We start from the raw sequence: 13,688 nt of genomic DNA on the forward strand, positions 1-13,688 counted from the left end.
CCCCGTCGTCCCCAGGATAAATCAGCCTAGTCTATACTGTATCGGACCTCCACTGCACCGTAGAGAACCGTCGTTTACCACACCCTGATGAATGCTACTGCTCAGATTTTTTAATCGAAAAAATGTTGAGTCATATTTTTTCTGAAAAGTAATCGCACTATTTTAAAGAGAAGGTGGATCTTTATTAACGGGAAAAATAACGTTTTATTAAAACGTGGGAGAGGTTCCTAAAAAAGCTGAAGAGAAACAATCTTCAGTTTTACCAACATTAATCACGTTTTTTATTAAATAAAATAATATTTAATAAATAATTTTTTTTTCAAAAAATAATAAGGTGCACACCACACCACACCAACCAGCCAGCTTAGCTCGGTCGGACAGACGGCGGCAGCGGCGCGCGCGTGTGTGGTGGTCAGGTGAGCCTTTGTGTGACTCCTCCCTCTTCCACAAAAGTGGGTACCCCTTGGGGCACAACCCCAATGCTCAAGTCTACTATCTATATACCCTTACAAATAAGTATTCTAAAGCAATGTGGGACTCTTCCTCTAGGGAGTCATTAAAGCACCTTTTCTATTTTTTTTAACAATTCACTCTTATATAGATAAGTTCCAACAATCCCTCACTTGAATTATTTAAAAAATATTTTTCATCGAGCAGTAACCTAAGAACAATAAGATTGAGCATAAACAAAGGTATCTTTCAACTTGAACATTTGCATAATGAATGCAATTTAGAATATACTAGAGTGACACGTAGTCTTGAAATTTATCTCTAACGTTGCACCACGCACAATCTTTCTAGGGTGTAGTCCAAAATTCTGTGCTTTAATGGCCATGCACATCTATCCTAGTATAGTGAACGCTCTAGAAATTTGCCCAAAATTTCATAGGAAGCGGCCCCACTTCCACATTCACGTAGGTGAGTCTATCAAGAGTACTCCTGTAGCTCGGTACTCCACTCCACATAGAGTATAGATCTCATTAAGAGTTTCTATTAACTCATCCCTATGTTGCTTCAGGAATTCATGCTTCAAGTTAACTTTAAGTAATAGCATGATCTATCTCATATCACATCATAACTTGTTATTACCCATTGAACCTATTTCTTGGGATCTCCAGTCTATAGGTCGGGTTACCATCACGTGTGAATCATCATTCTAAGGGAAATAGTCCCATTCCTTTTGATGTTTTAAGGACTTTCTCTCTAGCTAATCATTTCGTCAAATGATCAGCTAAATTTTCATCAGTGCGTATATGATCAACTCTTACAGCTCCAGTAGAGAGGAATTCTCTAACAGTACTGTGCTTACGTCGTATCTGACGTCTTTTACCGTTGTAATAACGGTTCTGAATTTTTGCAATAGCCGCGGTACTATCACAATGGATCAACACAGCTGGTATCGGTTTTTCCCATAAAGGGATCTCAGCTAGCAGGCCTCTCAACCATCCTGCTTCTTCACTAGCAATAGCTAGTGCTATCATTTCTGACTCCATTGTAGATTGAGCCAGAATAGTCTGTTTTTTAGACTTCCATGAAACAGCTCCACCAGCTATGCTAAAAATATAGCCTCTGGTTGCCTTGGAGTCATCTGACAAGGTGTTCCAGTCAGCATCACTGTATCCTTCAAGGACAGCGAGAAACTTATGATAATGCAATCCAAGGTTCATAGTTCTCTTAAGGTACCTCATGACCCTTTCTATAGCATGCCAATGCTCAATACTAGGTCTACTAGTAAACCTGCACAGTAGTCCCACAACATAGGCAATGTCGGGTATAGTACAATCAGTGACATACCTAAGACTACCAATGATGCTCTCATACTCTGGGATCATAGGGTGTACACGTAGGTTTACAGTTAAAGTAATTGTATTTCTTTAAAATCGTCTCAATGTAATGAGATTGATCCAAAGAAATTCTCTTTTCAGATCTAGTGATCTTTATACCAAGGATCACATTCGCTTCTCCTAGATCTTTCATGTCAAAGTTTTCACATAGCACTGATTTCACATCATTTATGACATGTAAGTTCGAACCAAAAATAAGCAAGTCATCCACATATAAACATATGATGGTGCAAATGTCATTCTCAGATTTATAATAAATGCATTTGTCACTTTCATTCACTTTAAAACCATGTGATATAACTAGATTGTCAAATGTGATATAACTAAATTGTCAAACTTTTCATGCCATTGCTTAGGTGCCTGTTTCAAACCATACAAAGATTTATCTAATTTGCACACTTTATGTTCTTGACCATGGATCACAAATCCCTCAGGTTGGTCCACGTAAATCTCTTCTTCTAATTCACCATTTAAAAAAGCAGTTTTAACATCCATTTGGTGCACAACAAGATCATGTAAAGAAGCTAAAGCAATAAGCACACGAATAGATGTTATTCTTGTGACAAGTGAGTATGTATCAAAGAAATCTACATTTTCTCTCTGTCTAAAACCCTTGGCAACAAGATGTGCCTTGTACTTATCAACAGTACCATCAGGTTTCAATTTCTTTTTCAGAATCCATTTACATCCTATTGTCTTACATCCTGGAGGCAAATCAACTAAATGTCAGGTTTTGTTAGACTCAAGAGAGTCCATTTCATCATTAATGGCTTCTTGCCACAGGTCAGCATCTAATGAGGTCAAAGCTTCTTGGAGGTTCAAAGGATCCTCCTCTAAAGTATATGCACAAAAATCAGAACCAAAGTCTTTAGAGACTCTAGCTCTTTTACTTCTTTTAGGTTCAGTTTCATTCCCCTCATGATGCTCAATGTCCCTAATCACAGGCATGTTACTAGATGATGCACCCCCACTATTTCTCAATTTAAATGGAAATCTATGTTCATAAAAATCAGCATCATTTGATTCCAAAATAACATGGTCTTTCAAATCAAAAAATCAATATGCTTTACTATTAACAGCATAGCCAATAAACACACATTCATATGCTCTACTAGCCAATTTTATTCTTTTAGGATCAGGAATTCTAACATATGCCAAACAAACCCAAGTTTTAAAATAAGAGATGTTTGGTTGTTTATTTTTCAAGATTTCATAAGGAGAAATTTTGCTTTTTGATTTTGGAACTCTATTAAGCACATAGCATACAGTTAATAATATTTCTCCCCACCAATAAGATGCAGCACCAGAATTAAGCAAAATAGCAACAATTGATTCAGTAGAAGTTCTATTCTTCCTTTCGGCTTTGCCATTCATTTCAGGTGAGTATGGTGCAGTTCTTTCATGTATAATTCCATGTGAGTTATAAAAATCAGCAAACATGCTAGAATCATATTCAGTGCCTCTATCACTACGAAATCTCTTTATCTTTCTATTAAATTGATTTTCAATTTCAGTCACAAAAGATTTAAACATATCAAGAGCATCACTTTTATTTTTCATTAAGTACAAATATGTAAAATCAGAACAGTCATCAATAAAAGTGATAAAATAACGTTTTCCATTTATGGTCAACGTTCCATCAAGTTCACAGATATCAGAATGAATTAAATCTAGAGGCTCAATTTCTCTAATCACAGATTTATGTGGTGTTTTTGTGATCTCAGCTTGGCTACAATAGTCACATTTTTCAAAATCATTTAAGGATAATTTAGGAATTAAGCCTAAACTACTCATATTCTTGATTATGCGCTTGTTAACGTGACAGAGTCTAGCATGCCAAGTATTAAAATTACACAACATATAAGCAGAAGCATTCACTTTATTAACATTAACATTCAATTTAAACATTCCCTCAGGTGCATACCATTTCCCTACAAATATCCCATTCTTAGTTAAAGTAAACAAATCAGCCCCTATAGTCTGTGTAAACCCCGCCTTGTTGAGAAGGTAGCCCAAGACCAGATTCTTTCTCATCTCTGGAGTGTGCATGACTTCCTTAAGAATCACAGTTCTTCCAGAGGTAAACTTTAATTCCACATCTCCAATACCAGCAACAATCGTAGTGTGTGAATCTCCCATCAACACTTTCTTATCCTCAGTAGCAGCAGTATATGTCTTAAACATATTTCGATCATAGCAAACATGGCGAGAAGCGCCAGTGTCTACCCACCACCCTTCTGATCCACCAACAAGGTTGATCTCAGATATCATAGCCATGAAAGGCTCTTCAGTTATCAGGTTAGCCTGCGGTGCAGAGCTTGGCCTGTTCCTGCACTTGCGTGCCATATGACCTAGTCTGTTGCAAACAAAGCACAGAAATGGAGCAGGTTCATTCTTATTATTATTATTATTAGGGGGGTTTTGCTGCTGTTTGTTTTGGTTCCTTTGATGGTTCCAATTCTGATTATTGTTCTAAGGTTGATTGTTGCGGTTTGAGTTCTGCTTTCGATTCTGATTCTTGAAGTTTTCCCATTGGGTTTCAGAACCGCAGTGGACTTTTTGTTAGTGTTGTTGTTGCTGGATACAACAAGCACTTCTTCTTTCTGGTCTTGTTTACGAGCTTTCTCCTCAATACAAAGGCGAGTGATCAGACTTTCCAGTAAAAATTCTTTTGTTTTGTGCCTAAGAAATTTTTTAAAATCTTTCCACGCAGGGGGCAGTTTGTCAATAATCATAGCAACTTGAAATTGTTCATCTAAAGACATACCTTCAGAAATTATTTCATGAGTGATTTTCTGAAGTTCGTGAGATTGGGCTTCCACTGACTTGTCATCGGTCATCTGAAATTTGAGGTAGTGACTGACAGCGTACTTCTTGGTTCCAGCCTCCTCAGTGTCATACATCTTTTGCAGTGCGTCCCAGATTTCCTTAGCATTTTTGTCAGAATTATAATAGTCATACAAGTCATCAGATAAACCATTGAGAATGAAATTTTTGCATAAAAAATCATTTTCGACCCAAGCCTCTAATGCCTTAGTTTGTTTGTCTTTTTCATCGTTCTCATCCTTTTCAGAGACAATAGGCTTATCAGTAGTCAGAGCAGTGTTAACCTTTTTCACTATGAGGAAAAATAACATATTCTATTTCCATCTTTTAAAATGGTTACCCTCAAAGCGAAATGGTTTATTTATGTCAACAACACCAAAGTTATCATCGGTAGTCATGGCAGAAACGTAAACGTCTTAAGTTGCTGCAGTAATAAAAAGGAACGAAATTACCGAATAATAATCTGGGTTGAGTCGCGGACTAGATCGCTCTCTTTAAGACGTTCGCGGCACTGCCCAAAAATGGTGCAAGCAGACTATCAGCCCCGTCGTCCCCAGGATAAATCAGATCTTTATTAACGGGAAAAAGAACGTTTTATTAAAACGTAGGAGAGGTTCCTAAAAAAGCTTAAGAGAAACGGTCTTCAATTTTACCAACATTAATCACGTTTTTTTTTTCAAAAAATAATAAGGTGCACACCACACCAACCCAGCTCAGCTCGTGTGGTGGTTAGGTGAGCATTTGTGTGACTCATCCCTCTTCCACAAAAGTGGGTACCCCTTGGGGCACAACCCCAATGCTCAAGTCCACTATCTATATACCCTTACAAATGAGTATTCTAAAGCAATGTGAGACTCTTCCTCTAGGGAGTCATTAAAGCACATTTTCTATTTTTTTTAACAATTCGCTCTTATATAGATAAGTTCCAACCTAATAAATTCAAGTTTCATAACTTATCTGGAGGGTTAAGGATAATTATTTTATATTTTTAAAAAAATTATCATCAATGTGCTTGGTGATTTTCATTATTAAATATCATTTTATGCCACCAGCCAAATCATTTTTTCCTTACAAATTGACGATATGTCGCTTCATTGATAAACATAAAACTATTTTTATTTACATTTATAAATATATACTAGTTTGATTTTTTTTTTAAATTTATTAAATTACAACTATGTTATGTAATGATATCAATTTTTTTTTTCAATTCTAAGTTTGAATTTATTTTTCATTTTAATTGTTTTAATTATAAATAACTAATTAATAAATTTTAAATAAGAATATTTAAAAAAAACATTATTCAAATTTTAATATTAAGTTGGAAAACTTTTTCCACTAATGAACTGAATAGCCTTCTATTTGGCTTTTTGATATGTTGTGATATTGGGGGAATGAAAAAATAAATAAGCAAGCCTACCCTCTAGCCTCCACTACTTCATCACCTATCGTATCGAAATAATTTTTTTGAGGCATGTCATTACTGAATGTCATGGTCAGTTTTTTATTTTATTATTATTATTAGTAACAATGGTTAGTTTTGTTAGGAAAAATTACGCTAATTTTCTTATGAATCAGATTAGTGAGAATAAAAATAATAGCGAAAATAACACACACGCAAAAAATGTCTAAATCTGCTGCAATTCTTTTACTGAAATTGAGAAACAAAAAATATACAAAGTGTTTACAACACTTCTCACAACCCACACCCCAATTATACCCAAGAATTTTTTTCTCACACAAATTCTCTCAAAAGTTTTTCTCTCTCTAAGCTTTTCTTCTTTTTGTTTTTGGGATATATGAGAATGAATACATAAAACTAATTTATAGGTTTTTCTAAACCATATAAACAACACATTTTTTTTAGTCGTCCTATATATACTAATTAATATAAGTCTTTCCTTATTTTAGTAAAGCTATATTAATAACTCTTAATATAGGAATATCTAAATATAGTATTCATTTTCTTAACAATCTCCCACTTGAAGACTGATTTCAATCTGTCTTCACACTTTACTCTATGCAGCATAGCTTTTCGTTTTTATTACTCTTGCAGGCCAACTAAAGTTGAACACAACTTCAGTTTCTCAATCGTCACTGTCTTTGTCAACATATCTGCTGGATTCTTACTTCCTTGGATCTTCTCCAGTATTAACACTTCATCTTCCAATAAAGATCTGATGAAATGATAACGAAATCCAATATGCTTGGTTCTAGAATGAAATGCTGAATTCTTTGCCAAGTGGATCGCACTCTGACTATCACTATGCAAAACATTATTCTCTTGCTTGAATCCTAGCTCAGTTAACAAACCTTGAAGCCATATCATCTCTTTACTGGCTTCAGTCACTGCTACATACTCAGCCTCTGTAGTGGATAAAGCTACAATCTTTTGCATTTGAGACATCCAACTAACAGCTATATTTCCAACAGTGAATATATAACCCGTGGTGCTTTTCCGGTGATCGACTTCACCTCCGAAGTCTGCATCTACATAGCCTTGTACTTTTAATTCACCTTTTCCAAAGTACAAACACTTATCTGTGGTGCCTCGTAGATACCTCAAAATCCACTTCACTGCTTCCCATTGAGCTTTTCCTGGATTTGACATAAACCTGCTAACAACTCCCACTGCATGTCCAATATCTAGTCTTGTACAAACCATCACATACATCAAACTCCCAATAGCTGAGGCATAAGGAATCTTAGCCATGAAATCTCTGGCTTCCTCTGTCTCAGGGGACTGACCCTTGGATAGGCGAAAATGACTTGCCAACGCTGTACTGACTGGCTTGGCATCGCCCATGTTGAACCTCTGCAAAACACGTTTGATGTACTCTGATTGAGATAACTGCAAAATCCCTCTATGCTTATCTCTTGTGATTTGCATTCCAAGAATCTTCTTTGCTGGACCTAAGTCCTTCATGTCAAACTTTTTTGACAATTGCTGCTTCAACCTTCTGATATCATCCATATCTGGACCTGCTACTAACATATCTTCAACATAAAGTAGCAAAATGATATAGCTGGACCTATATCTTTTGAAATAGCAGCAGTGATTAGCGTTGCACTTCTGGAAGTCTTCCTTGTGCATAAAACTGTCAAACTTTTTGTACCACTGCCTTGGGGCTTGTTTTAGGCCATACAAACTCTTCTTAAGTTTGCATACCATATTCTTCTTCCCATTCTCTGAAAAACCTTCTGGTTGATGCATGTATATCTCCTCATCCAAGTCTCCGTGAAGAAATGCAGTCTTTACGTCTAACTGTTCAAGATGAAGATTTTTAATGGCAACAATACTCAACACTGATCTAATAGTATTGAGCTTCACAACAGGAGCAAAAATCTCAGTATAGTCAACTCCTTCCTTCTGCTGAAATCCTTTGACTACTAATCGAGCTTTATATCTCTTAGAGCCATCATGTTCTTTCTTCACCCGGTACACCCATTTGTTGTGAAGTGCCTTCTTACCCATGGGTAACTCAGCTAGTTCCCATGTCTGGTTGGAAATCAAAGACTGCATCTCGTCTTTCATGGAAAGCTCCCACTTGCTTGCATCACAAGTCTGACATGCTTCATCATAGCATTCAGGCTCTCCTTCATCAGTCAACAACAAATAGTTCATATATCTTCTGTTAGGCACATGAGGCCGAGAAGACCTTCTCAACACAGGACCTGGAGTAGAAGGTAGCGTTGTGCTAGACTGTTGTGTACCGCTTTGTCCAACAAGTTTCTCTCCCTGAGGACTTGTCTCAATCGACTCTGTCACAGAACTATCTGGGTCATAATCTCCATCTACAAATATTGGCCCACTATGCTCTGAGTCAATAGTGTCAATTTTGTGTCTGTCCTTGTACATCACTCTTTCGTTGAAAATTACATCTCTACTACGAATGACCTTTTTGTTTTCATCATCCCAAATACGGTAGCCAAACTCATCCCCGCCATAGCCAATGAAAGTGCATTTCTTAGATTTAGGATCAAGCTTATTCCTACCTTGATCACTAATATGCACATAAGCTATACAACCAAAAACTTTTAGATGTGATAGGTTTATCTCTTTTCCACTCCATACCTCCTCTGGTATTCTGTGCTCTAGTGGACTTGATGGGCCTCGATTAATCAAGTAAGCTGCTGTGTTGACTGCTTCTGCCCAGAACTGCTTTGGTAAACCTGACTGTATACGCATGCTTCTCGCTCTTTCTGTCAATGTTCAGTTCATACGCTCAGCTACACCATTATGTTGAGGTGTGCCTGGCACAGTTCTCTCCATTCTGATTCCGTGCTCATAACAAAACTTCTTGAATATGTTGTCTTCATATTCACCACCATTGTCAGTTCTGAGCTTTTTAATCTTCAGACCTGTCTCATTTTTAACCATAGCTTTCCATCTCTTGAAAGCCTCAAACACTTCAGACTTATGCTTCAGAAAGTAAATCCATACCTTCCGAGAGTGATCATCGATAAAAGTCACGAAGTAGTGTTTCCCACCAATGGATGAAGTGGTCATTGGTCCCCAAACATCAGAGTGAACCAGCTCTAACCTTTCCTTCTTTGGGGTTCTGCCACTTGTTTGAAAGCTGACCCTCTTTTGCTTTCCAAGTATGCAATCTTCGCACATATCTAACTCAATTGACTGTAGACTTGGAAGTTTCCCCTTCGAATGCATAAGCTTCATCCCCTTCTCACTCATGTGGCCTAGTCTCTGGTGCCACATATTGGGATTTTCATTTCCTATTGCAACTGCAATTGAACAACACGCCCCTACTGTCATGTAAAGAGTACCACTCTTTTTGCCGTGAGCAATCGTCATTGCACCTTTTGAAATCTTCCAATTATCACCATGGAAGTTTGTAGTGTAGCCTTCACTAGTCAACTGCCCTACTGAGATCAAGTTTTTTCTTAGGTCGGGAATATGTCTGACATCCTTCAGCTCCCAAACAGACCCATTTAACTTAATCTTCACTACACCTTTACCAACAATATCACAAGGTTGGTCATCACCAAGGTATACCTTTCCAAGGTTTCCAGGGACATACCTCTCAAAGAATTCTTTCTTTGAAGTAGCGTGGAATGATGCTCCAGAATCTAACACCCAAGATTCTTCCTTGCTCTCTAGAGAGCATATCAACGCATCATCACCCTCTGAGGTAGAAGTAACATTTGCTTCTGCCTTCCCATCTTGGCTTTTCGGTGCATTCTTGCACTGATTTTTGTAGTGTCCAATCTTACCGCAATTCCAACACTCGATGGTCTTCGAGCTCTGGGAATTATTGGGATTCCTAGATTTGGACCTCCTATCTCTGGATTTACCTCGATAGTTCGATCTTCCATGGCCATTCCCTCTAGTTGAATTTCTCCCTCTTGACTCTGTATGTAATACTGAAGAGGTTGATGATTCACCCGACTCTCTCCGTCGGATCTCTTCACTGAGAACTAGATCACGAACATCATCAAATTTTAACTTATTGCTTCCTGATGAGCTACTCATAGCTGTGACTGTAGCATTCCAGCTGTCTGGTAAAGAAGACAAAAGTATTAATGCTCGTACTTCTTCATCAAACTCAATTCCAACTGAACTCAATTGGGTTGTGACGGTGTTGAGTTCATTTAGATGTTGAGCTACCGATGAGCCTTCCGTCATCCGCAATTTGAATAATCGCCTCATCAAATGAACTTTGTTTGAGGCTGATGGCTTCTCATACATATTAGAGAGTGCTGCCATAAGACCCGTTGTGGTCTTTTCCTTTGCTATATTGAAAGCAACATTGCGAGACAACGTCAATCGAATAACTCCGAGGGCTTGTCTATCGAGAAGATTCCATTCTTCATCTTTCATACCCTCTGGCTTCTTTTCTGAGAGAGGTTGATAAAGCTTTTTCTGGTATAGGTAGTCTTTGATTTGCATCTTCCAAAATCCAAAATCCAAAATCTGCGCCATCGAACTTCTCGAGTTTCACCTTTCCTTCATCTGCAGCCATTGCTCCCATTCAAATCTGACTTTCTGGTAGAATTTCTAACCAAAGCTCTGATACCAGTTGTTAGGAAAACTTACGCTAATTTTTTTATGAATCAGATTAGTGAGAATAAAAAGAATAGCGGAAATAACACACACGCAAAAAATGTCTAAATCTGCTGCAATTCTTTTACTGAAATTGAGAAACAAAAAATACACAAAGTGTTTACAACACTTCTCACAACCCACACCCCAATTATACCCAAGAATTTTTTTCTCACAAAAATTCTCTCAAAAGCTTTTCTCTCTCTAAGCTTTTCTTCTTTTTGTTTTTGGGATATATGAGAATGAATACATAAAACTAATTTATAGGTTTTTCTAAACCATATAAACCACACATTTTTTTTAGTCGTCTTATATATACTAATTAATATAAGCCTTTCCTTATTTTAGTAAAGCTATATTAATAACTCTTAATATAGGAATATCTAAATATAGTATTCATTTTCTTAACAAGTTTGGGTTTAGAAAAAAAAGTTTAAATTAAATCCAAACCTACTATAATAAATTTATGATTTACTCGGTACAATGGTGGGCACATACTCTTTCTTTTTTCAGATCGAACAAATTTATTATGAATTAGTAATAGCAAAAAAAAAAAAAAGCTATTTATATGCTCAAATTTAATTTTTGGTCGATTTACTTCAAATATACAACCAATTTCAATTCTACAATTTTCAAATCGAAACTGAGTGTTTGGTATTAAAAGTAGTAACTCCTAGGCTCGATAAAGTATTGTTGTATCAACATACAAAACCATAGTCGTATAAACTGTTTGCACATCTTTTTTAATTCATTTGATTTCATTGTCACGAAAATAAGTACTTTACCATTTAAAAATGTATAACTTCAGTTTGGAATTTTATAAATAGAAATATGAGAATAGCTTTGATATATAAGGCCAGCTCCAATGTTGGTGGCCTCCTGATTAGCCCTCTGACAGGCTACCGAATATATTGATTGCTTATCATTGGAGTGGAAAGTAGCTTATCAATTATAAAGGAGTCGTTGCCTCACAGAGGCAACGGTGCTATCTTTATTATTATTAATTTTTTTTTAATTATACATATATATATTATATATAGGAAAATGTTACTGTTGGTGTAAAAAACGATAATATATTAAAAAAAATTCTTCTATAAATACTCATCTATTTCATTCAATTTTCACACCATTTCATACATTTTTCTTCCAAATTATCAATATCACAAAATTTATTTTTTTTACCAATGGATTCCCAAAATTCTCAAAATTTTCCAAACTCTCCAAATACCAACTCCCAAAATCTAAATTTTCAAAATTCATCATTTTCTCCACATACCAATCCCCAAAATCCAAATTTTCAATATTCTCATTTCAATCAAAATTTTCAAAATACTCCTTCTACTAATCCTCAAAATCCAAATTTTTAATATTATCAATTTAACCAAAGTTTTCCAAATTCTCAAAATTATCCCATGTCCTCTTACCCTTACCAAAATTTTGGCTCTATTGAGATACCCCAACAAGCTCCATTCTTCACACCAACAAATTCACTACCATATGCATTTCATATGCCTTCCCTACACCAACCCGAAATGGTTTCAAGAAATTATAGGCCAAGTATGGAAAAGTCTAGTATTGATTTGAATCGTGAAACATCATCGACATCTGTCTCTGAAACCCAACCTGAACATAGTGTTGAAGGGTTGGAAAATGTAGTTCTACACAATGAAGATGAATCAAGGCATAAATGTAAAGTCAAATGGAGCAAGGAAGCCACTATACTTCTGATAAGTGGATGTCTTAATACATCTAAGGATGCCATTGTGGGGAATGACCAAACTTCTACACATTTCTGGGCTCGGATTGCAGAATTCTACAACACCAACCAAAAAGGCGAGCAAGCAAGAACTGGAAGGCAATGCAAAGATCATTGGAACAAGATGAATCAAAAGGTGGCGCGTTTCAATGGGTGTTATAAAATAGTACAACAAGCACATCACAGTGGTTGGTCTGATGAGCAAATTCTTGAGAATACACATCAATTGTACAAATCTGAAAATAACAACTCAAATTTTCTGCTTGTGGACTGTTGGAGATTGTTAAAGGATGAGCTGAAATGGAATACAATGTACCAACCAAAAGGTGGTAAGAGAACAAAGGTGTCAGATACAGGGGCATTTACTTCTTCTTCCAATGCAGACATCAGTGATGATGAAGTACGTGAAGTGCGCCCTACTGGCCAAAAGGCAGCAAAGAGAAAAGGGAAGGAAAAAAAAGACACACATGCTAGATTTATAGAGATTAGTAAACGGAAAGCATCTGCATTGGAGAAAGTGGTGGCGATAAAGGAGAAAGAGGAGACGATAAAGGAGAAAGAGGCAGAAGATAATAGGATGACAAAATACATGGATTATCTCATCATGGACACGTCGCATATGACTCATGAACAAAAGAAAGATCATGAAAACTTGTGTACTTATATAAAGAATAATATCCTGAAATTGTAATTGCTATGTATTTTTATCAACCGCATTATTATGTATTTTATTTTATTTAAATAAATTATCCTTTATGTTAACGGCTATATTTTAACGGCTATATTTCAACGGCTATATGTTAACGACTATATTTTAACGGCTACATTTCAACGGCTATATTTCAACGGCTACATTTTAACGGCTATATTTTAACGGCTACATTTCAACGGCTATATTTTAACGTCTATATTTTAACGGCTACATTTTAACGGCTATATTTTAATGGCTATATTTCAACGGCTACATTTTAACGATTATATTTCAACTGCTACATTTTAACGGCTATATTTTAACGGCTATATTTCAACGGCTATATTTCAAGGGCTATATTTTAATGGCTATATTTTGACGGCTACATTTAAACGGCTACCATGTCTATAAATACCAAATTTCAATATTATTTTTACTCAACTCTCCATTCAATCCTTCATTTTACTCTTTCATTCATCTTTCATTCCCAAATATGATATACTCTAAGTT

The 13,688-nt window shown here is 36.2% G+C and overlaps 1 protein-coding gene across 1 annotated transcript; it reads left to right on the top strand.

Annotated features, from left to right (window-relative positions):
• The first annotated feature begins 12,263 nt into the window (after positions 1–12,263).
• Positions 12,264–13,178, top strand: LOC133795752 (glutathione S-transferase T3-like). The gene has a single exon (XM_062233207.1). It carries the CDS (start codon positions 12,264–12,266, stop codon positions 13,176–13,178), a length of 915 nt encoding a protein of 304 aa, XP_062089191.1.
• Positions 13,179–13,688: the final 510 nt, after the last annotated feature.

Source organism: Humulus lupulus, chromosome 8 (genome assembly GCF_963169125.1).
Source record: "Humulus lupulus chromosome 8, drHumLupu1.1, whole genome shotgun sequence".
Classification (NCBI taxonomy): Eukaryota; Viridiplantae; Streptophyta; class Magnoliopsida; order Rosales; family Cannabaceae; genus Humulus; species Humulus lupulus.